The 24,298-nt window shown below is 36.8% G+C and overlaps 1 protein-coding gene across 2 annotated transcripts in view; it reads right to left on the reverse strand.

Annotated features, from left to right (window-relative positions):
* Positions 1 to 24,298, reverse strand: part of TSHR (thyroid stimulating hormone receptor) — a 164,759-nt gene that overhangs the window by 45,530 nt on the left and 94,931 nt on the right. For both annotated transcript variants that reach the window (XM_011949468.1, XM_011949469.1), the window contains 2 exons: positions 20,769 to 20,843; positions 1,718 to 1,792 (listed from right to left, as the gene is read on the reverse strand). In XM_011949468.1, coding sequence (XP_011804858.1) covers positions 1,718 to 1,792; positions 20,769 to 20,843 — 150 coding nt within the window. The remainder of the gene's footprint in view (positions 1 to 1,717; positions 1,793 to 20,768; positions 20,844 to 24,298) is intronic.

Here is a 24,298-nt window from a genome sequence, read left to right on the forward strand (position 1 = left end):
GTCCAAGAGTCAACTGGGTCCATATGCTTAGACCAAGACCTTTCTAGTCTTCAAAAACCTCAAACAAATCCCTTAAAACCATCCTGTGGGTCTTCTTTCTGATGTCTTCTCTAATTATCTCAACCCCCAAACACTGTATATGTCTCTCCTTTGTCACTTTCTATTATTCTTCTGTAGGAGAGGCACTTTTCAATTTCATACACATCTCCCCAATGAGATTGCAGGTAAGGACAATGTCTTAGAAACCTGTATGTTCCCCACAGAGCATAGAGTGGGGGATCATCACATCAAAGGGTTATTATATTATTTGAAACTCAGAGTCCATAAGAAGAGTGATTGTCTTGTCCCATATATTTTCATGACTTTCCAGACATTCTTTCATCTTCATATCCCATCAGTGTCTTCTATTCCCCTAGCATCTCTCACACTCACCTCTTTAATATGCAACTATTGGCTGGGTGCCATGGCTCATGCCTGTTGTCCATTTGGGAGGCTGAGGCGGGTGGATCCCCTGAGGTCAGGAGGTCGAGACCAGCCCGGCCAACATGGTGAAACTCCATCTCTACTAAAAATACAAAAATTAGTTGGGCATGGTGGTGCATGCCTGTAATCCCAGCTACTCAGGAGGCTGAGGCAGGAGAATCACTTGAGCCTGGGAGGCGGAGGTTGCAGTGAACCAAGATCGCACCTCTGCACTCCAGCCTGGGCAACAGAGCAAGACTCCATCTCAGAAAAAAAAAAAAAAAAAAGAAAGCAACTGTTTTTAGTTCACCAAAGAAGCTTTGTGGATCCCTATCTTTGTGTCTTTATCATGCTATTCCATCCAGCTAAATTTCTTTTCTGTCTCTCCCCATTCTTGTTCAGGACATCCTCTATTCATCCTTAAAGGCGTATCTCATAAAATATGTATGATTACGTAAGTTTGTTTTAAAGGTCTGGATGAAGATGAACTGAAATGTTAGTAGTGCTTATTTTGGGGTATCGGGATTAAGTTTTTTAAAATTTTTCTTCTTCATACTGTTTTTGTTTTCTAATTTTTATAATGCATGCAAGCAGGAAAAAGGACTCTTCCACCTGGTATCCAGAGGACCTGAGGTCATACAGACACATCCACTGAACACATTTTACTCTGTACTAGGCAGTAAAGACTCAACACAGAAAAAAAATGTTGTGGTCCCTGTATTCATGGAGCTTATGGTCAGCTCATAAGGTGTTATCAAAGCAAAGCAGTGATAAGAAGAGTGATTATCACACCCACTCCAGCAATTGAAGTGGGAGGTTGAAACCCTTGTCCCTTCTGTTTTCCCTCCGCTCCCCACAAAAGTGCATTTTGCCCTTTGTGATTTTCTTTCCTGTGTAACAGCCCCTCTAATATTGTTGTGATACCCCTTTTCAAACAAAATTGACCAACTGGCTCTCAGAGTTTTGTTTTGTTTTGTTCTGAAATGCTACATTTAAGGATCACATATACACAATAGCATTTTCTCTCTCCTGTTTCTTGGAGCGGGTCTCTGGTCCCAGCACTATGTGCTGACTTTTGAATAGGTTTTAAAAATGTGGACCACTTCACCCGATACCTTGCCCTGACCCAGGCTATACACCATTAAAATGAACCTGAATCCACATCACCCTAGGGAGATTCCTGGGAGACAACAGCATTAAATCTTACGCCCTCCCCCCCAAAAAAAAGTAGGATGGGAGAGGATTTAATACTTACAGGAACTTTAGGAGGGGGAGCTCTTTGAGGGCATCAGGGTCTATGTAAGTTAAGCTCCTGGTATTCCGAATTTCTCTATATAAGTTACAAGGAACACAGTCACTATATTACATCCGTATCTGTTCTTATCAAAGACAAAACAACATAAATCAGTTTTAACAAATGTTCATGAGAAAAATTTGCATTTATGTGGTACCACAGGGACTTTAGCTGCCAGGGGTCCCATCAACAACAAACTACTCCTGTCTCCTCATGGGGACCCAATGGCTGGTCAGCTCTTTGCATCATTGGCTTGGTTTCCATCCATTTTAATTTATGGGCTGCATTTTTCTTAATTGTAGTATCAGTTTTTTTTTTTCTTTTAGATTTAGAGAAAAAAGGAAAAAACCCTCCAGTGATTTGGTGAGGAGTTGAAGACAAATATCTTTATTATTTATAAGTATTCTGGCCAAGACAATTAGTGTTGGAGTGGGAGGTTGAGGGAATTTTATGCTGAATCACAGCATAGCAAGATGGGCAGTGAGGCTCTGTCATTGCCATACCAGATGTATAGAAGTGGTATGTCTTCACAGTTTGCTTGTGTTTATTTTGTCATGTCAGCAGTTTAAGACTCTTCTGCATGTATAGTGTGCTATCGTGCGTCAGTAACTTACATACTTAGGTTTACATAAATGCTGATCAAGAATGCACAGTTAGTATTAGAGAAATAAGTGACTGCTAGAAATGAACTCTCAATGATTAAATTAAACATATTCAACATAGGTTGATTGGCTAAAAGAGTTTAAGGCATTCCCTATGCTTACCTGAAAAGTATATAAGAACCCAGTAAACCTTTAGCATTTCTCCTTAGGAATGGCACCTAAAGGAACCAGCATCCAGTCATTGGCGGTGCCAATCAGAAAGCTTAGAATGTGACCTCTGTAATTTTTTAAGTTTTATTGAAAAAGAATTTACATTCCATAAACTTCAAACATTGTATGTAGGCATACAATTCAATGATTTTTAGTAACATTACATAACTGTGAAACCATCACCACAGGCTAGAACATTTCTATCAGTGATAAAAGTAACCATAGGCCCATATGCAGTTAGTCTCCACTTGCTCCTTTATGCTTAGAAACCACTGATCAGTGTTCTATCTTTATAAATTTGCCTTATCTGGACATTTCATATAAATGGAATCATATAACAGGCAGTCTTTTGTGTCTACTTTCTTTCATTTAGCATAATGTCTGTGAGGTTCATCCATGTTGTAACATGAATTAGTAGTTCATTCCCTTTTATTTCTGAATAGCCAGATGGACTTGAGATAGAATCTTGGCTCTGCCACTTCTGATTATATGACCTTGGACAAGTTTCTTGGCCTCTTTGAGCCATAGTTTTCCTGTCTGTAAGATAGGAACAATTAATAACACCTCTTCTGTGGGGCTCTTGTGAGGATTAAATAATATTCATGAGGGATTTTATGTTTGGCCTTCACATAGTTAGGGCTCTATAAATAATGTTTTTATTATTGCTATTTTCATAAGTGCAATGAAAGCCAGAACAGACATCAGGGACTTGGGACTGGAGATGTTGTGACATTCTTGCAAAATTAGAAAAAGCCCTCTAGTTTTTTCAACTAGATATTTCAACTAAGGACACTGAATATGAAATAGACTTTGGAAAAGACAGGATGGAGTTAACTCTGAGAACAGAAATCACCTACCCCTGTCCTCCCTACACACACAGCTTACTGTCTATAATAATATACCCTTACTGGTCCATTGTCCTCATTAACATAACTACTATTCCAGTAGACTCTTGCCCAGGCAAATTGCTTTATTGTTCATTACAGAGAGTTTTTGAAACAAAGAACCATCAACACTTCAACAGAAAGCAGCAAGAGTTTATACCCCAAGATCTTAAAACTCCTTCACTTCCAAATCCTAAACTAATATGTCATGATTTTTACCCAAACAAGACCCTGCATGGAAAGACCCTCTTTAGACAATCTTTCATTTTTCGTCCTGGCTTTAAAATGCAAGCCCGTATCCTTGGAATTCCCTCTGTCCTGAGCAAAATGTGACAGTTGGCCACCCTACTCCAAAATCTCATAATTTTCCCACCTTGCCCCTCTAGAGACTATCAATCTCTGCTGAGGTAATTCACGCTTTCCAGGGTGAGCAATAAACTCCTTGCCAGAGCTTTCCACTGGGGGAGGAGGGTTTGAACCTCTGTCAGAGACAAACAAATGTAAACCAGGTGCAGGAGTTTGGAAATTGAGCGGGGTTTGCAGTCTGGAAAATTGCTCCACAAGAGACTACGGTTGAACAAGCAGTCTTGAGTGAGTGGTCCGAGAGAACATCACAGTTAAAGAAAATGCAGCCCACCTGGGTCAGCTGAAAAGGTAGAGAATAAAAGGGAAAGGAAATGCAGCTGCTAGAAACAGTTGATTCAATGAGGCTGGCAACTTACCTGGAGGCTGGAAGAGGAGAAATGTGGGAGAGGCAGCAAGGAGAGAGAAGGAAACATGAAAGAGGAAAGGATTTCTGGAAGGAAATGTAAGAGCTACAAAGAAGAAAGATGAATCAGAGACCCCACAAGAAAACGCAGGGAAAAGAAGCTGCTTTCTGAGGTAAGGCAACAGCTCATCACTTGCTCACAAGTGACTTTTGAAAAGTATCTTCTGAAGCAGAGAAGGGGTGGAGTGGTCGTAGACTGCCAGTAGTTTAGCTAAATGGAGAGAGATAATAGCTGGGCATGGTGGCGCATGCCTGTAAGCACTTCGGGAGGTCAAGGCAGGTGGATCACTTGAGGTCAGGAGTTCAAGACCAGCCTGGGCAACATGGTGAAACCCCCATTTCTACTAAAAATGCAAAAATTAGCCGGGCATGGTGACTTATGTCTGTAATTCCAGCTATTCAGGAGGCTGAGACACGAGAATCGCTTGAATGCGGAAGGCAGAGGTTGCAGTGAGCCGAGATTGTGCCACTGCACTTCATCCTGGGCTACAGAGCAAGACTCTATCTCAATCAATCAATCAATCAACAGAGAGAGGTAACATAAGAAGCAAACGCAGCTAGTAAAATCTTTTCAAAGACAGGAGGAAAGGAAGGGCAGAAGTGAGTACAAAAGAACATCTAATCAGAGAAGTGTGAAAGAAGCATTCAAATTCGAATGTCTTCAAGCATGCCTGTGAGGGTGAATTTAAATCACACCATTCTGAGTTAAGCAATTATGGCCTGAGTGTGCAGGAGGCTAGCTATGCTGCCAGAAAACTGGAGACATTGGAAGAAAGAAAAGCGGTTTGTAATTCAGCACACTAGGAATGGAGATGCCCTCCAGAGCTGAAGATGGCTGTACCTGGAGCAACCTGAGACCCTGAATGATGATTGCCTGAAGGTGGCTGCTCTGCATGCCCACTCATCCATCCAGTACTGTCCCATGAGCAAGAAGTAAACCTCACTCACTTAGGGCTATTACATGTCTGTATTTTTGTCTATTTATTATAGTAATTCACCTGCCCAAACTAATAAGCATAAATAAAATTCCAAAAATATAGTATCAGTTCACAGTGGTCACGTCTAGTAGATAGGTTTAAAAAGATGGAATGTGTAATTTTCACTTTTTATTTTGTCTTAATCAAAAAAAAAGAAAGAGGATGCAAAACATCTCAAACTTTAAAAACAAAAAAGTAAAGCTTTATATATTCTATATAAAAAATAACATTAAAATATGTGCCCAGATAGGCTGCTTAAGTATGCTGTTTTATGGAGCAAGGCTCTTTTTTCTTTGTTGGGGGAAATATGAAAGGCTCTTAAAGCATATTTATTAGAAAAATTCAGCTTTGGAAGATGATATGGTCTGGCTCTGTGTCCCCACCCAAATCTCATCTTGAATTGTAATCCAAATTGTAATCCCCGCGTGTTGGGGGATGGGCCTCGTGGGAGGTGACCAGATCACAGGGTGGTTCTCCCATGCTGTTCTCATGATAGTGAGTGAGTTTTCATGAGATCTGATGGTTTCATAAGGAGCTCTACCCCACTTTGCTTTCCCTGCTGCCATGTGAGAAAGAACCTGTTTGCTTCCCCTTCCACCATTATTGTAAGTTTCCTGAGACTTCCCCAGGCATGCAGAACTGTGAGTCAAGTAAACCTCTTTCTTTTATAAATTACCCGGTCTCAGGTATTTCTCCATAGCAGCATGAATACACACTAATACAGAAGATTAAAGGGTAAAAAGAAACAGTGTACTTTTTTTTCACCTGGGGGAAGGTGTGAATTTCCTCCTAGTGAGGGAAAGACATAACTGACTCATGTGATGCAGATAAGGATCATCCTGATTTTGCGGACAAAACTATGGAGACATGTTTTGAAAGGGCAAGTGAATGATCTCCTGTTATACACTTAGAGGCAACACTGGGCCTTTATCTAGGACTTATGACTTCAAATACAGCCTTTTTTTTTTTTTAAATGATGTTTCAAGGATATCATCTGGCAGAACTAAAAATATATGTAAATATTCATTGTCTAATTCTCCTTCATTAGATTTCAAATAAAATAAACATTTAAATGAAAAGTGTAACATTGCTGTCCAATGTGCAGTTTTCACAAATCAACAGATCAATAATTCAGCATGCAATTAGGTTCACTTAATCACATGTCTACATTATGGGTTTTTTTTCTTCCTGTAAGAAACATTTATTAATTCTCAATAAAAGCCTAGCACAGGACAATTGGCTTTCCTGTTACAACTAGCATTGCAGCAGGCACTCAGTTCCTGAGTCCACCCCTCATACAGTATATGGGAAATCGGCAGGGTGAGAGAAGGGAGTTCTCAGATGAGGGAATGAGGAACAGAAGAAGGGGAAAAGAAGACTTAAAGTCTTCTGTTAAGGAAGACTTCTTTTTTCCAGCCACTAATTTCCTTCCATTTTCCTAGTGTCCCCCTTCCTACCTCAATTATTCAACAGGCATGGGATTGTGGCATTTGACTGTGCTTCTCACCCTGGAGATATTTCCCCATACACTAAACTGCTCCAGTTCATGAGTGAGAAGCATGCCAAGCCAGGAAACAATTTGAGGGCAATCAAAAAGCCAACTTTACATTTCATCTGCAAAATTAGATGGGACCAAAGGAGATGAGAACACGTCAGACCAGCATAAACCAAGGAGACTCAATTAGACTCAGATGTCAGAAGAGAAGCTGCCACAGCCAATTTATTGTTAGCTAAAACAATAAATTGAACAAGAATATTAGCCAAAAGCCTAGCTCTTCACCAGTCCCCAGCTTCTTTTTAACTCTTGTTTCAATTTGATTTTCAATTTTTTCCCGTTTACTTTTAAGTGCCTATGTTGTGGGATCAGGAGGACCAGAGAGAGATCTCGGGGTATATATAGGAGGATATCTTTATTATTGAGTGCACTCAGACTTAGCAGACTTGATGTCCAAAGACTGGGCCTAGAACAAAGACAGCACTTGACTTTTATACATATTTCACAAAACGGGGTGGGCTAGCTTGAAGCAAGCTTACAGTGGCATGAAAGTAGGGATACAGAGGCAGGACAAACTCAGGATTGCACATGACGATTGCCAAGCAACCTGGATGTTCATTATCTAGGTCTTGCTCTAAAGAGCCTTGCACTGGTTTCTCTCATAACCTTCACTATGGTGCCCAGGCAGCTGTAGTTCAGGCCTACTCAGGCTTCTTATGACTTTCGTTGTATTTCTCAGATAAAACAGAATACTTGAAGTCAATAGTTACAGAGAACAGGGATCCATAAACTTATTCCATGAAACAAAGGAAAGTTTGTTTTCTTCTCCCTATGTTGAGGGAGTGCTGGGAGAGTCTCTAGAGCACATTAGCCAGTATTATCAGGACTTTTCCTGGGTCTGGGCTGTGCCTGTTGCTGCCTCTGGGACAAGTCAGCCTAATATAGGAAAGCTTATTTCTCTTTCTTTTTAATTTTATTTTTCTTTAATTTCCTGCCTCACCTATAGATCAAAAAAATGGAAAGCAGTCACCTTGATTTTGCCTAGGTTTGCTCACTCAAGTGGGTAGAGTGGGAAGAGATTAATTAGAATATAAGTGAATAATTACTGGCCATCTGTTAGGTACACTTTACTGCATACTCTGGGTGGTAGAAGGAAATAGTTGCTATTTATTTTAAAAACAAGATATGTATACATTGCCCAAGCCATCATTTTGTTACTATAAATTCTTTAAGTGCTATACAATCCCCAGGTGAAAACAGAGACTAATAAATAAGTAAATTTACTTTAAGGTAACATTTTAGGACAGGGTTCTATCACATAATACATTACTGATGTATCTTAACATTAAGTATTAATTTCAAGTGTAATGCATATTGATCTTTAAAAAGTTTACTTCATCTGACTATAGAGGTAATATATATTTATTGTAAAAACTTTGAAACATTCATACAAAAAGGAAATGAATTTTCAGACAGCTGACCATCCTCCTGGAGGGTGGTGTGCCAAGGGAGGGTATGGAAGCTCTGCGCCCCTCCCCCCATACTTCACCCTATGCAAATCTTCGTCTCTATCTTTTGTAATATCCTCTATAATAAGCTGTTAAATGTAAAAAAAAATTTCCCATCATTTGATAATACAGAGAAAAACTATTTTTTTCTGTCTGTTAAGTGTGTTTATATATATATATACACACACACACACACACACACATATATATAAATAACATAATGACAAAAGCTTTTCTTATGTGATTAAATTGTCTATAGCAACAGATTTTTTTCTCTACAAGTCAGGGTCATGCTATGCTGCCCAGGCTGGAGTGCAATCACTATTCACAGGCAGGGTCATAGTGCACTACAGCCTCAAATCCCTGACCTCAGCCAACCTTCCCACCTCAGTCTTCCAAGTAGCTGGGACTAAAGGCTCATGCCACTACACCTGGCTAGTATTTCATATTTGACCATTCTCTTAGCTAAGCATTTAAGTCCTTTCCAAATTCTGTCTATTATAAATAATTAACTCTGAAACAAATGGCTTTTTTACATTAACTTTTTTTCACTACTCTATTTTCTTAGGGAAAATGTACAGAAGTGGAATTACTGGGTCAAAAGTTAAAAGTCTGTCAAAGCTCTTGGTATACATTAGATCTTTAGCTTCTAAAGCCCTGATTGTTAGACTGGCACTTACTTTTCATATTAATCTATAATATGAAAGTTCACAGAATAAATTATTTCCTACATTATCAAGGATTTTCAATGACAGAAGTCTTAATTATTTGATAATTGTTAATGAATTATTATTAACATTTCAAATGTAACTGGAGGAAAGAAATAATCTATAACTGAAAGGCAATATTCATGATTTGATGTATCTTTTAATTTATTGAGAAATTAAAAATAAGAGATATTGAGGAGAGTTTGTACGTATTCAGATTTTTGAAGCACATTGAAGAAAATTTAAATTATCAGCAGATTTTCCACTAAAAGTAGAACATTATAGAAGTGATTCTCTAAATTGCCTGGCAGGTGCATACAGCTACTTTCACGATTATTTAAGGATTGGTGCTAAAGCTGGTGATTTTGAAACCTCTGATGAATCCATTTGATTCAACTTAGTGGATCAGCAAAATAAAGTCTTATTATACTATAGGCAGAAGTCATACATTTTACCTATCCCAGTTGTAAAATTTTTAACTTATTTTTGATTTAAAAAGCTCACATAGGCCGGGCGCAGTGGCTCATGCCTGTAATCCCAGGACTTTGGGAGGCTGAGGCAGGAGGATCACGAGGTCAGGAGATCGAGACCATTCTGGTTAACATGGTGAAAACCCATCTCTACTAAAAATACAAAAAATTAGCCGGGCATGATGGCACACACCTGTAGTCCTAGCTACTTGGGAGGCTGAGGCAGGAGAATCCCTTGAACCCAGGAGGTGGAGGTTACAGTGAGCCGAGATTGCACCACTGCACTCCAGCCTAGGTGACAGAGCAAGACTCCGTCTCAAAAAAAACCCAAAAACCAAAAACCAAAAAACCCCAAAAACACTCACATAAAAGTAAAAACATTCTTCTGAGGGCAGCATTTCTTTTTCTTTGCCTTTTTTTTTTTTTTTATCTCTTTTGAGATAGGGATCTCATTCTGTTGCCCAGACTGGAGTGTAGTGGCATGATCATGGCTCACTACAGCCTCGACTTCGTAGGCTCAAGTGATCCTCCTGCCTCAACTTCCTGAGCAGCTGGGACTATCAGCAAGTGCCACTGTGCCCAGCTAATTTTAAAAAATATTTTTCACAGAGATGATGTCTCACTGTGTTGCCCAGGCTGGTCTCAAACTCCTGGGCTCAAGTCATCCTTCTGCCTCAGTCTCCCAAAATGCTGAGATTATAGGTGTGGGCCACCACGCCTGGCCAGCATTTTCTGTAATTATTGCAGGTATTTTAATTAAGGAGATTTTTATGGCATTGTAGTGGTTTTGGAGGCAGACATTTTTGGGTTCAAATTCTCAGTTTGAAATGTCTTAGCTAAGAAAACTTTGGCAAGAGCTCTGCAAGGTATGTATTACCATCTTCATTTCACATAGCAGAAACTAAGGCTTGGTAAAAACTAGTGAGACAGTGTATGTGAAGTACTTTTAGTGAAGTGCGGGCCCACAAAAGGCATTCAGAACTTGGTAACTATTATTACTAGGAGTAACAACAGCAGCAGTCTGTATGTTACTGACTTTCTTAAAGAGAAAGTACAATAGAAAATGGAAGTGTCTAGTGTTTCATCATTTTGCAGATATAAATCTTTATTACATGCATGCTTTTCAGTCCAAACAGTATCCTCGCTGAAGTTACAACCCAGGGGAAATGATTTATATCCACTTAGGATCCTGAATAACTCATAGAGAGCCTACCATTCTTGTATTTTTTTCTTACAAATCCTCAATGCCTTTACCCATTGTTAACTGATATATAATTGCTACTTCCTCTGGCTACCTATTGTTGCATAACAAATTACCCCAGATTAAGTGGTTAAAATAACATTTTATTATAGCTCACAATTTTGTGGATCAGGATGCCAGGCAATGCTAAGCTGGGTGATTCTTCTGCTCTATGTAGCCTCCACCAGGATCGCTGGGTGTTACTCAGGTGGTGTCTGGAACAATTTGGAGGGTCCAAAAGGGTATGCTTCTATGCCTGGCTTTTTGATGGGAATTGCTAGAAGTTTAGGCTCAGCTAGGCTTTTCTTCATCCCAGGATCTCAGGATCTTCCTACATGGTCTCTCCATCAGTGCAGTTGGACATCTTACATGGTTGTTCAGGGTTCCAAGGATATAAAGTGAACACTGACAGTTCTCTTAAAGACTGGGACTAGAACTGGCATTGTATGACTTCTAACATACTCTATTGAAATATTAGAAAAAATCTTCAAATTTAAACAAACCAGCAACCCATAAATCCATGAAGTTCAGCAAACCTTAAGCAGATTAAATATAAAAAAAACTCACCTAGGCATATTATGATTAAACAGTTGAAAAGTAAAGATATAGAAAAAGTTTTACAAGTAACCAGAGGGGAAAAAACCCTTTACCTACAGGAGAATAATAACACGGATATGACTACTCATCAGAAAAAAAGAAGGCCAGAAGACAGTGAAAGATATTTTCAAAGGGCTGAAACAAAAATGGCTTTGCTAGAATTCTATACTCAGCAAAAGTGTTTCTCAAATATTAAGATAAAATACATTTTCAGTAAATGAAACCTCAGAAAATTTGCTGCCAGTAGAACCACACTGAAATACTAAAAGTTTTTTGGGCTAAAGGGAAATAATTGGACCTACAGAAGGGCAGGGACACTGGAAATATTAAATATGTTGAGTGTACATAAATGACTATTTTTTTCTTTACTCAAAGTTAACATAATAATGTGTTATGAGGTTTATAACATATATAGGAATAAAATATATGACAACAATAGCATGAGAGATGGAAGAAGGTAAATGGAATTTGAATTTCTAAAGGTTCTTACATGATTACAGAGTAATATAATATTTCTAGGTAGACTGTGATAAGTTAAGGATGCATATCATAATTTCTGGAGTAATCAAAAAAATTTTGCAAAGGACTAAAAAGCCAATGGAACACAATATTAATAAATAAAACCAAAAACAACTAGATTAATCCAAAAGAAGACAAAGGAGAAATAAAGGAAGAAAGAACAGAGAAGACAAAGCAAATAGGAAAATGGTAGACTGAAATCCAACCATATCAATAACTACAATAAATGTCATGGATTAAACACTCCAATTAAAAGGCTGAGATTTTTGGCTGCATATAAAAGCAAGATCCAATTCTGTGATGTTTACATGAAATGCATTTTAAATATAAAGATGTAGTTATTGAATCTGTTGTTTTGGCTGTAAAATTTAGTAACTACTTTAGAGAATTGTTGTGAGGATTAAATGAGTACATATGTGTTGAGCAATTAGTGTAGTGCTTGGGATATGGCAAATGCTCAATTAAGGTTGGCTAAACATATATGTGTGCATATGTGTGTGTACACACATATACTAAACATTCTGTCAATCAGATTTTTCATTAATTCAGACTAGCCTACTCTTCTAATTCATTATTGTTAAAATGCATGTTCAGAATACATTGTTTCACTTTTTTGTTTGTTTTAGTTTGATTTCCTCACAGCTTGGTGTAGGTGAATGGCACACAAAGCATTCTGCCTTATGGAGACTTCTTATTATCAAATATCTGCATTGTCGTAATAAGTTTTAGTAAGTTCTAAACCAAAAAGCATTCAAGGATAGATTCAAATGGGGATCTAACTTAAATGCAGGAGTGGCCTGAAGGGTATGTGTCTCTGTGTAGGTCATAATTAGGCTGAAAAAATAATCAGTAGAGTTAACTAGGCAGAGAGAGGGCGAGAAATAGATTTCTAGGCAGAGGCAAAAGCATGTGAATACCCTGAGATGAGAAAGATCTTGGACTGTTCAAAAAAACCAAAGAACACAGGTGTGCAGGAGTGTAGCATGATGAGAACCCAGAGGTGGGCAGGAACCAGCTGAACTTATGGGCCTGGATGTTAAGATATTTGGATTTTATTCAAGAAAAATCATTCTGGCTGCTGTGAAGATACTGAATTAGAGGAGATTAACTGGAAATACTCAATTGGAGTTAAGATATAAAATTATTATAGTTCAAGCAAGAGATATGATGGTGGCTTAAATAAGGTTGGTGGCAGTGGAGAGGAAGAAGATATATTTTCTGTGTATTAGGTAGTAGAATCAACAGGACATGGTGAAGGAGTAGAAGGGGGTGATGAGGAAAGAAGGTATAGTGATACCTCTCAGGTATCTGGGATTTGCATCAGGATGAAGGAAGTTGTCATTTATTGACTCAGCATACACAGGAGTAGTAGATTTCAGGAGGACCATTAAGATTTCAGTTTTGGATATAAAATGTGAGATATATGTAAGACGTCTGGGAAGAGAGGTCAAATAGACCAATAGGTATATACCAACACTAAGAAGGAGGGCCTGAACTAGATATGCAAATTTGGGGATTGTTAGATAAGATCACATAGCAGGAGAAGGTAGAGTGAAAAGAGAAGACGACACAGGATTGGGCCATGTGAAAACCCAATAAGTATAAGTGGGGAAGGGGAAGAAGCCAGCAAAAGATGATAGGAAAGACTGAACAGCATGGTAGGAGTCCAACCAGGATTGTGATATCACAGAGGCCAAGGGAAGAGGGTATGAATAAGAACAGAATGATCTACTATTTTGAATCTTGCATATAGCCTTTTAAGATTCAGTGGTCACAGGTTTAACTGTGTTAAACATACTGTATTTATTGAATGAATAGCTTTTTGTTTTTGGAGTGACAGTTCTAGGTCACAGACCTAATGTCAGTACTGTTAAGACGAAAATGTTAGATAAATTTAACAGTTTAATTGAGCAAAGAATAATTCATGAATCAGGCAGCCCCCTAACCAGAATAGATTCAGAGAGACTCTGGTGCTGCTGTGTGATAGAGAATTTCTGGAGGTGGGAGTGGAAAGAAGGTGATATACAGAAAACAGAAGTGAGGTATAGAAGCAGCTGATTGGTTATAGCTCAGTATTTGCCTTATTTGAACATTGTTTGAATAATTGGTCACCTGTGATTGGCAGAAACTCAGTGACTGGTAAAAAAGTAAGTTATGGTCTGTGGTCTGTTCACATACCCAGTTAGGTTATAGTCCACTGTGTACAGAGAGGCCTTTAGACCAAATTTACAAGGAGGCAGCTTTAGATTAAAGAGTGCTTATGTTCTAATACTCTAATTCATATCACAGAACAAAATCTAAACATGAATTGGGAAGCCATCTCAGAGGATGTATATAGAGCTCCGTAAGACTGGACAGGTACTGGCAGGGATAATTAGAAGTGGCAATGGTAAACTAACTGCTCAGCTTTCTATTTACCAAATCACAGGACCAAAAAAAAGTCGGTTTTGAAGGGTGGCTTAGAAAGAAAACACACTTAGGAAATGGAATAACATTGTGTTATTTTACTGCTGATGTAGTCCTCATTGGAGCTTTTCAATAAATGCTGGCAATATGCATTGGCATTTGAAATGTCTATTCATAAGTTTAGTATCTACATATCTATCCTTGCAGCAAATCCAACACAATAAAGAGCTCTCTTTCCTAAACAAATCAGAGGGCTTTAATACTATACTGAGGAATCCCAGGAAAGTTTGGTTGATGGTACTTATGTGATGTATAAATTAAACAAATCATTCTATACTGATACTCAGTTTCATGCCTTATACCCACAAAACCATTCTCAATTCCTTGAGCAAAGATGAGTCATCTTTCAGCTCTATTTTTCTCATGAAAGTTATAATGCTTTGTATATAGTCACTGCTTAATAAATGATTATAAAACAAATGTATTAAACATTTGGGTGGCATGCATGCAAAAATCTTCACTAATCTTTTCTATTGACCAAAACCATTTGCAGACAATAATGTCAGATACATACTAGAAACATTTGAAGAATATAAGTTGCATTATTCTTTAAATTTTTAAGATATTAGATTCTCAATATCTCAAGTATATAAGCAAATGGTCTTTTAATAATTTATTTTTAAACTGATTCTCTTTTTAATTACTGTATTTAATAGTTTCCTTTGGTTTAGGAAGTTAACACTTTTGCTCAGAGTAGACAACTGAATATTTACTTAAAAAAACTTATAAATAACAACTGGAATCTTTGTGAGAAAAAAGGTCATAATAAAAACAAAGTGAGGCCGGGCGCAGTGGCTCATGCCTGTAATCCCAGTGCTTCAGGAGGTCGAGGGAGGTGGATCACGAGGTCACGAGATCAAGACCATCCTGGTTAACACGGTGAAATCCCGTCTCTACCAAAAACTACAAAAAATTAGCTGGGCGTGGTGGCGGGCGCCTGTAGTCCCAGCTCCTTGGGAGGCTGAGGCAGGAGAATGGCGGGAACCCGGGAGGCGGAGCTTGCAGTGAGCCTAGATCGTGCCATTGCGCTCTAGCCTGGGTGACAGAGAGAGACTCCGTCTCAAAAACAAAAACGAAACAACAACAACAACAAAATGACTGCTTTTAAGATCAGTAGGGTTTATATAGGACTTCACTACAAATTAATTGCTTTTGTTTTTGATGAGGGGGCAAAGAAGCAAAATGGTTTGATAAATGGATATCACATTTGGAGTCAGAAGATTTGGTTTTCAATTTTGTAGACTGTTGTTGTCTTTACTGTACTGGGGATCCTCAGCCTTCCTGGGCCTCAGTGTTATTTTACTTTCTTTGGTTTTAATGTACTGCTCTGTTATGAACTTCTTATGAAGGATACATAAATGATTTATTTGTAGCCTTCTTTTCTAATATATGTTGTCTTAAGGCTATATGTTTTCTTCTGAGCATGACTTTGACTCATCCCACAGGTGTTGATATGTCATATTTTTATTATCATTTAGTTAAAATTATTTTCTAATGTTTATTATGATTTCTTCCTTAATCCTATGGTTAATTAGAAGTCAGAGTTATTTAGAAGTTAGGTTATTTACATGCTGATTTTAATTTTTTTTGTAATCTATTGAGACTTGCTTTTATGGCCCCACATGCAGTCAATTTTAGCAAATGTTCCATGTGTCCTTGAGAAGAATATATACTCTGCAGTTGTTGGATACAGTATTTTTTATAAGTCAATATAATCAAGTTTGTAAATTATGTTCAAATCTTTTTATTAATTTTTATCAGTATATTTACTATTTTGGTGTGCTTATTCTATCAGTTATTGATAAAACTATATTAAAACAAGCTCTCACTATGATTGCCAATTATTGTTTATCTTTTTAGATCTACCAGTTTCTGCTTCATACGATTTGAAGCTATGCTCTTATAGACATTAAATTTAGAATCACTATATCTTATATAGTGATTCCTTTAATCATTATGAAATAATTACTCTACTCCCTTAGAGTAAGGCTTTGTGCTTTATATATATGTATATTTACATCAGTTTTCTTTTAGTTACTGTTTGCATTTTACGTATTTTTATCTTTTCACTTTCAACCTTTCTATATAATGTTTAAAATGTCTCTTGTAAGCAGCATACAGTGAGTATTAAAAAATTAACCAATCAATCTTTGTATTTTGCTTAGAGTATTTAGTCCTTCTACATTTAATGCAGTTAATGTAAATGCTGATTATTTGGAGTTAAATCTACTATTTATTCCAGAAACTCTCTTTTTCTTCCAATTTCTTGCTATTTTTGTATTAATTAATTAATTTCATTATTTCATTCCCCACTGCTATTAGCCTATTAGTTATCCAGTCTTCTACAAGCATTTTAGTAGCTGCCCTGTGGGTTAAAACATTTATTTATGATTTATAAAAGTTTAATTTCAGTTAGTACTTTTACCACTTCTCAGATAATTCAAAGACATTTAGAACACTTTAACATTATTTATAATGTCCTATACTTTTTTAAAAAAGCTATTGCATATTTTAATTCTATTCATACAAGCAGTTCTACTTTGCATGGCTCCAATACACATGAAGTTCAGTCACCATGATTTAATCAAATGTAAATGATGACTGTCCTCAACAACATCCCTCAAGTTTCAGTTACCATAGTATATTAACTATTAATCACTGAATAAAGTACAAACTTTGTTGCCAGCTCTTCAGTCCACAGATCACTATGTAAATAACAGATGCGCATTATAATAGGTGACTAACTACATCTCTCCTTTCAAAGTCATTGATGGTTGCTCACTGGGCATCTCTTGCTCAGTTCATTCACAAACAATAAAGCATGTCATTGTGTTTCCTATGTGTTTGCCAGTAATCACCTCATATGACATTGCCTAAAAATGGCTAATTGAAAGAGTGAATTTACCAATAAAGATGAAAATGAAGCAAAGAAATGAAATGTAATGTTACTGAAAAGGAAATCCAAATGAAATGTAAATGGAGTCATAGAATAAATCACTGGCATGAAAATGTTGATACCACCACCATCTGAGACTATTTATTTATTTATTTATTTATTTTAGAGACCAAGTCTTGCTCTGTCATCCAAGCTGGAGTGCAGTGGTGTGATCATAGCTCACTGCAGCCTTGAATGCCTGGGCTCAATTAATCCTCTCACCTCAGCCTCCCGTGTAACTGGGACCACAAGTTTGAATTACCATGCTCAGCTAATTTTTTTTTTTTTTTTTGGTAGAGACAGGATCTCACTATGTTGTCCAGGGTGGCTGAGAAACTCTAGATATTTAATCAGAGGAACTTAGTGATGGGAGAAAAATGGATGCAAAGGATAAAGATGTCCCAAAAGATACAATGATGGTAAAAAAAAATTTCACATTAAAGACACACTTGAAAATATTTTATAATATTTAAAAAGCAAAGGATAAAATGATAGAAGCTAATCTAGACTTAGAAAGAAGTATGACAATTTGCCAGGGTATTGAAAAGATATTCTCTTGTAACTTATTTAATAAAGGTAAAAGGTCAAGCACTGTCTAAGCTACTCAAAGCGGTAAAGCATTTTACTTGTGTTTCTAATGTTGACAAGTACAGTATGTGAAATATTAGTTTTATTATTTTTTTCTTTCCATTTATAACTGACTGAGAAATTTTAATGTTTTCATAAAAGCTTTTAGAAGTCACAACACAATTTTTCTTATTGATTATTAAGATCGCTTCATACACTTTCAGTCTGCACAATTTTATGATCCCACACTACCATGCAGAGCAAAGAACAGTATTTTAAATCCCCTAAGACATTATTTCATTTTGTGCAGTCAAGGTTAATTTATATTTACCCATATATTGACCTTTTCTGTTGCTTTTCATTTCTTCATGCACAGAAATGTGTTAGCATGTGGAATCGCTTTACTTTTGTCTTAGTAATTCCCATTAGTAGTTCCTTTATTATGAGTCTAATGGTAATAAATTCTTTCAAATTTTGTTTGCTTGAAATATCTATCTTTTTCTAATTTTAAATAATCTTTTGGTCAGGCTGGCAGGTATTTGCTGTTTTGCTGTTCACAAATATCTTTCTATTGTTTTATAAATTCTATGATTTCTGTTGAAAAGTCAGCTATTAGTCTTGTTACATTCTTGAAAGTATTATTTATTATTTTCTTGCTGCTTTTTTTTTTTTTTTTTTTTTTTGAGACGGAATCTCGCTCTGTTGCCCAGGCTGGAGTGCAGTGCAGCTCACTGCAACCTCCGCCTCCCAGGTTCAAGTGATTCTCCTGCCTCAGCCTCCTGAGTAGCTGGGATTACAGGCACACACCACCATGCTCAGCAAATTTTTGTATTTTTAGTAGAGATGAGGTTTTACCATGTTGGCCAGGATGATCTCGATCTCCTGAATTTGTGATCCACCCACCTTGGCCTCCCAAAATCCTGGAATTACAGGCATGAGTCACTGCGCCCAACCTTGCTGGTTTTTATAATTTTCTTTTTGTCTTTGGTTTTTAGCAATTTTACTATGATGTGGCTCGATGTGGCTTTCTTCATATTTATCCTTTTGGGATTTGCAGTACTTCTAACATATGTGACTCTTGGTGCCTCTTAAGAGTTTTGGAAAGTTTCTTTCAAATATTGCTTCTCTCATTCTTTCTCTCTTTTCTTGGGACCTAACAGGCTAATAATTTAATCATAGGTATGCTAGACTTTTTATTGTGCTACATATTTCTTATTTTCTCTTTCTCTCCATGCTTCAGACTGATTATAGTCTTCTGACCTATCTTCCAGATTACTAATTCTCCATTGAGCTATGTCTAATCTCTTGTTAAACTCATGTATTTAGATTTTTGTTATTGACTTTTTAGATTCTAGAGTTTACAACTGATCTTTTTATATCATTTTCAGTTTTATTCTGAAATTCTCTCTTGTCATTTAACTTTTTGAACATGCTAGTTATTTTAAAGTCTGTGTCTGATAACTCCAATATTTGAACTTCCTAAGGATCATTTTCTGTTGTCTATCTTCTCTTGATTTTTTTGCCCCACAAACTTTTGAGTTATTTCTGATTGATTCAAAGCTAGGCTTTAGTCTTTGCAAGGGCTGATCTATTCACAGTTTTCTGTTTACTTCTGAATAGAAGTATCTATTCACAGTTTACTTCTGAATAGAAGTATCTATTCACATACTTCTAAGATGAAGCTCTTCAGTGATCTCAACTAAAACCCTGGATTGTTTACTAGGAACAATCTTTCTTGGCAAGCCCTGAACCCAAATTTTGATTTTCCTAGCCCTAATAGATGCTAAACCTCTGGTCAGTTTCTTAGCCCTTAAGCTGTTGCTTACAATTCAGGAAATACCTCAAGGGGAAAAATAACCAAATGATGTTTTGGGGATTTGCTTATTGCCCATTGAGTTCTTACTGTCTTCATAACACTCTAATATTTTCAAACATTTTTAAAAAGATTCAGCTCCATAAGTTATTCTCAGACTAATAGTTGATCTGATGTAAGGTAGCCTACCATACTTGGAAGCAGTATCTTGGGCCTCAATATTCTTGAAAGCATCTTAATGTAGTGGATAGGGAATAATTTTTAAGTAATACATTTATGGTATAAAGATTCTGCCCCTATCCCTTAGTAACTGTTCGACCAAGGAAAACATATTTAGCCTCTCTGCATTTATGTTTTTCTTATATAAATAATGGAAATAATTGTATCTGCTTCACAGGGTTGTTTTAAGGGTTAAATAATAACCAGACAAATAACATTCATGCAATGTTTAACGTAATGTTAGGATATACTAAGTATTTATAGATAAGTATTTTTGTTTCTTCATCAAGAAAATTGAGTTAATGATTAGTAATACATAGCTGCTTAAAATAATGCTAATACATAGCTGCTTAAAATAATGCAATGTGATTATTTATGTAACACTTTTTGTAGATTGTAATCTACTAGAGAAATAGAAAAATTATTCTGAGGTATATTGACTGGTTTTCATTTGCTAGATATAATTCAATATTTATGATAAACATGAAGTTGCAACTCTTATTACACTTATTTTGCAAATGAGGCTAGGAAAGGTTACATGACTTGTCCAAGGGGAGATAAGGAGTAGGCAGAGATGCTGGTGTTCAGACCCAACTCTGACCCACTACAGAACTAGGGTTATTACATTCCCTACTGTTCTAATCTCAGTAAGCAACTCTTCTCTTTCCAAATTAAGGAAAATATGCCAGCTTTGTAGAATCTTGCACAAACCATAGAATCAAGTAGTTACTCAGTAAGTACTTATTGTCTCACTGACATTCACATCAATAAAATATACTGACACAGTAGTAATAGAACAGATAGTGGTTCAAGAACAGAACTTTTAATGTTGTCTAACTTCCAACTATGGAATTGAGGTGTAATGAAGATGAATTAACATAAATTGAGAATGAGAACAGGTTAATAATTTACTCATAGACAGAAGTTTCGACTCACAATCTAGAAACCAGCTCCCATTGCGATCTGGAGCCCCAAGATTATCAGTCAAGAGTGGTTGTGGCTTAGGTCTATGCTGCACTTTTCCTTGTACTTACATGTGAGTCACTTTACTCAAATTGTAGAAGGAGTGTGATTCGAGCTGCTGCAGAGTTGCATCTATAGACAAGTAGCTGAATGTCAGAAAAATATAAGACAAAATAGACAGTTACTAGGGTTGTAAACTTCAAACGTACTATTTTTGACATAACTTTTTTGTTATGGGTTTCCCAGATCATGCAACATGTATAACCCTCATAGATTCTGCCTAATTATGTTAAAATTGCTTACTACATTTTTTCAGATCTTGTGATACCTGAATTCTTCCTGTATATTAACTCCTATTTATCCTAAGTTCTCATTTAACTGTCATTTCCTTCGGAAACTTTCCCCAAACCCCCTGATTAAAATTTCCCATATGTATATGTAGGGATATATATACATATGGTATCACCCTGTGGAATGTTCCACTGGAGAATTGCGGTTTTCTCTTCATCTTCTTTGAAACTACGTGTCTGATTCCATGTTATTAGACATTCCATTAAAAATGATGCTTCTTATTCGCTCTAGTGTTCTTTTCTGATGCTTGTGTTTTTTTTTTTTTCTATTTTGAGGAACTCTTCCATTTTAAAGGAACTCTTCTATTGCCTTTAAAATATACAGATGTCTAAGACCTGGTCTAGGATAATTAAATCAGAGTTTATGAAGGATGAGTCAAGTACTTTTTTTTTCAAAAGCTTCTTAGCTGATTCTAATGTGTAGGCAATTTTGAGAACCACTGACCTATAGTTTGAATTGAATCTGCCATACATATGTATATATATGGTGTATATACAGGGATATATATATAGTGAGATATCACTATATATCACTACAGACTCCTTTCACTAATTATCACAGTGCAAACTTTCCATTCTTTGGGTAATATTTATGGTGTCTCACTAGACTGTAAGTTCTCTGAAATGCAGAACTGTGTCTGTTTTTGGCCACTGACTCTTGAGTGCCTTTCAGAGTGCTTGGCATGTTGTAGACTCTTATTAAGCGACTGAATGAATAGAAGAGTTCCTCAAAATAGCAAAAACAAAAACAAAAACAAAAACAAAACAAAACAAAACAAAACCCACGAGCATCATCAGAAAAGAACACTAGAGTGAATAAGAAGCATTTTTAATGGAATGTCTAATAACATGGAATTAGACACGTAGTTTCAAAGACGAAGAGAAAACCACAGTTCTCTAGAGGAGCATTCCACAGGGTGACTACATACTCCCTTAAGACTTCTCTTCATAATTTTAAATGAAACTGAAAATTCAAGCTCCGTCTTAAACTTTGTAAGCAAAAAGTAATTCAGATAAAAGCTTCAAGTACTGAAAAAGGAAGAGAAATTCCTAAATACAACTTGTCAAGAACATATAAGGAATGTTTCAAATAGTTTTCTCAAATTCCATCTTGTGCTGATAATGACTAATGCGGCCAAACTCAATGACCACTTTCTGTTGAGAGGTATTTCTATGACATTTGTGAAAATGAACAATTGACAGCTGGTTTCCAGCTATAGCCATAGCAGAGATTCTCAACCCTGGATATGCAATTAAACTACTTGAAGGGCTTTAAAATACACAGATGTCCAAGACCTGGTCTAGGATAATTAAATCAGAGTGTATGAGGGATGAGTCTTTTACTTTTCATAAGCTTCTTAGCCGATTCTAATGTGTGGGCAGTGTTGAGAACCACTGGCCTATCGTTTGAATTGAATCTGCCCATAAAATATCCTCACCAATGTAATGTTTACAAGAGGAGTGCTGATTGTTCCATTCTGAGTTTTTATCTTGGTTATTACGAGTATTCTAATGGCTCTGTGCTTTCTATTTTGAATTACCCGTTCTCTAAACAATTATCCTTTGATTTACCCAGTCTCTTAACCCTTTGCCTCTTGTAGATAATAACATATAAATTTTTTTGATACAAATATATCTCTAGCATAAAGGAAACAAACAGATTGAAAAGAATTAATGTACCATGTAGAGACTGTGGGGATTTATCAGGGATGAAGCTGAGCCAGCTAGCAGAGCAAGATTCATTTTTCAAGGCTGCCAACTTGTTTTCCTAAGAATCTTTTCCATTGCTCCAAATCTTCTACTGAATTTCTTAGTTAAGAAGTATGAGTCTTTCTCAGGATTCCAGAAGGATAGTCACTTGGCCCATATTATCAAATGGAAGTTCCAGTTTCTCCAACCTAATGACACCTCTTTGAAGGGCTGTGATAGCTTGGTTGTGAAGACAACTGGTAGGAATCGTTTATTCAGTGGGATAAAAATTGTGATTCCCTGCTTACTTACCCCATTCTATAACTATGAAAAATCAGATCCTACTTCTTCATATGTAAATACCATATAATCATTACAGTCACCATATGACTTATCATACAAACTGGGCTCTTTTTGTGAGTTAAAGCAAGGTGCTGTTAACAATTGTGCCAGAATACCAAGTGGGAATTTGAACCATCTCAGACAAACCTAGCTTCATCCTATTGATCTCTTTTATTATCCCCAAGATATATCAAATCTTTAATTATTATTCAGGTGTGTATATGTGCTTTTATTCCACAAATATGTATTGAACATTAATTGTATGACAGACATCCTTCTGGACAATGACAAAACAGGCCTGTTCCCTACCTTCAAGGAACTCACAGTACTCAGAGATACAGATTAACATACAAGGTAAATGGGATTAACACAAGGTGTTAAGTGCTTGATAGAGTTCAGGGAACCCTATCATTTAACCCAGACTGGAAAATCCAGGAGTCTCCCTGGGGGAAGCCTCAGTGGAGCCTTCAGATCTGTTTGGGTGTTTCCTATATCTCAGTCAACCAACCCTTTTCTTATTGCTCATCACTTTTATTTCAAATCTTCTCATCAAATTTCTAACTCTGCCACTTCCATCTTCCATCTTCTTAGATGTCTTTTAATAATTTGATAAGTTATAGAAATGTTTGAAACTTTAACATGAGAATGCCTTGAATTCCCAACCAATAAGCCTGTTAGTTTACCTGCATCTGTCCCATCTTTTCCTACAACTGAGACAGTTAAGTAAAAAAGGGCTCTGCAGCAGAACCTTCAACTGCCTGTGCCCTGGGAGAAGTGTGTACTGGGGTAGAGCTTTGGGAAGTTCATTTATAGTGGGGAGGAGCCTGGCCTCTCCTGTTCTGAGGTGGTACCTGGGATTCAATCTGTGAGGCGGGAAACGGGCTAGGAGGACTCTCGCTTTGCTGAGAGTCCCTGTTTCCCTTTTTTCCCTTTTTTCCCCTTTTACCCAATAAATTCTATTTTTATCACTTTTCAAACTGTCTGTGAACCTAATCTTTTATGGTCATGTGACAAGAACCTGGCTTTTAGGTGAACTAAGAAGAAAGTCCTACAACATAACTTTCTTGTTATGATGTAAAAAGTGACCATCTTCCTATAGAAGGCCAATCCCTCTATTTCGGTCTCATCCCCTCCTGCCTCTTCAGGGACCACATGCTCTTAAAATTGTTCTTTCTTCACTCTCTTTAGCTTCTCCCTCTCTATGGATGCCTCCTCCTGGT

This window comes from Colobus angolensis, unplaced genomic scaffold, assembly GCF_000951035.1.
Source record: "Colobus angolensis palliatus isolate OR3802 unplaced genomic scaffold, Cang.pa_1.0 Scaffold3, whole genome shotgun sequence".
NCBI classification, from domain to species: Eukaryota; Metazoa; Chordata; class Mammalia; order Primates; family Cercopithecidae; genus Colobus; species Colobus angolensis.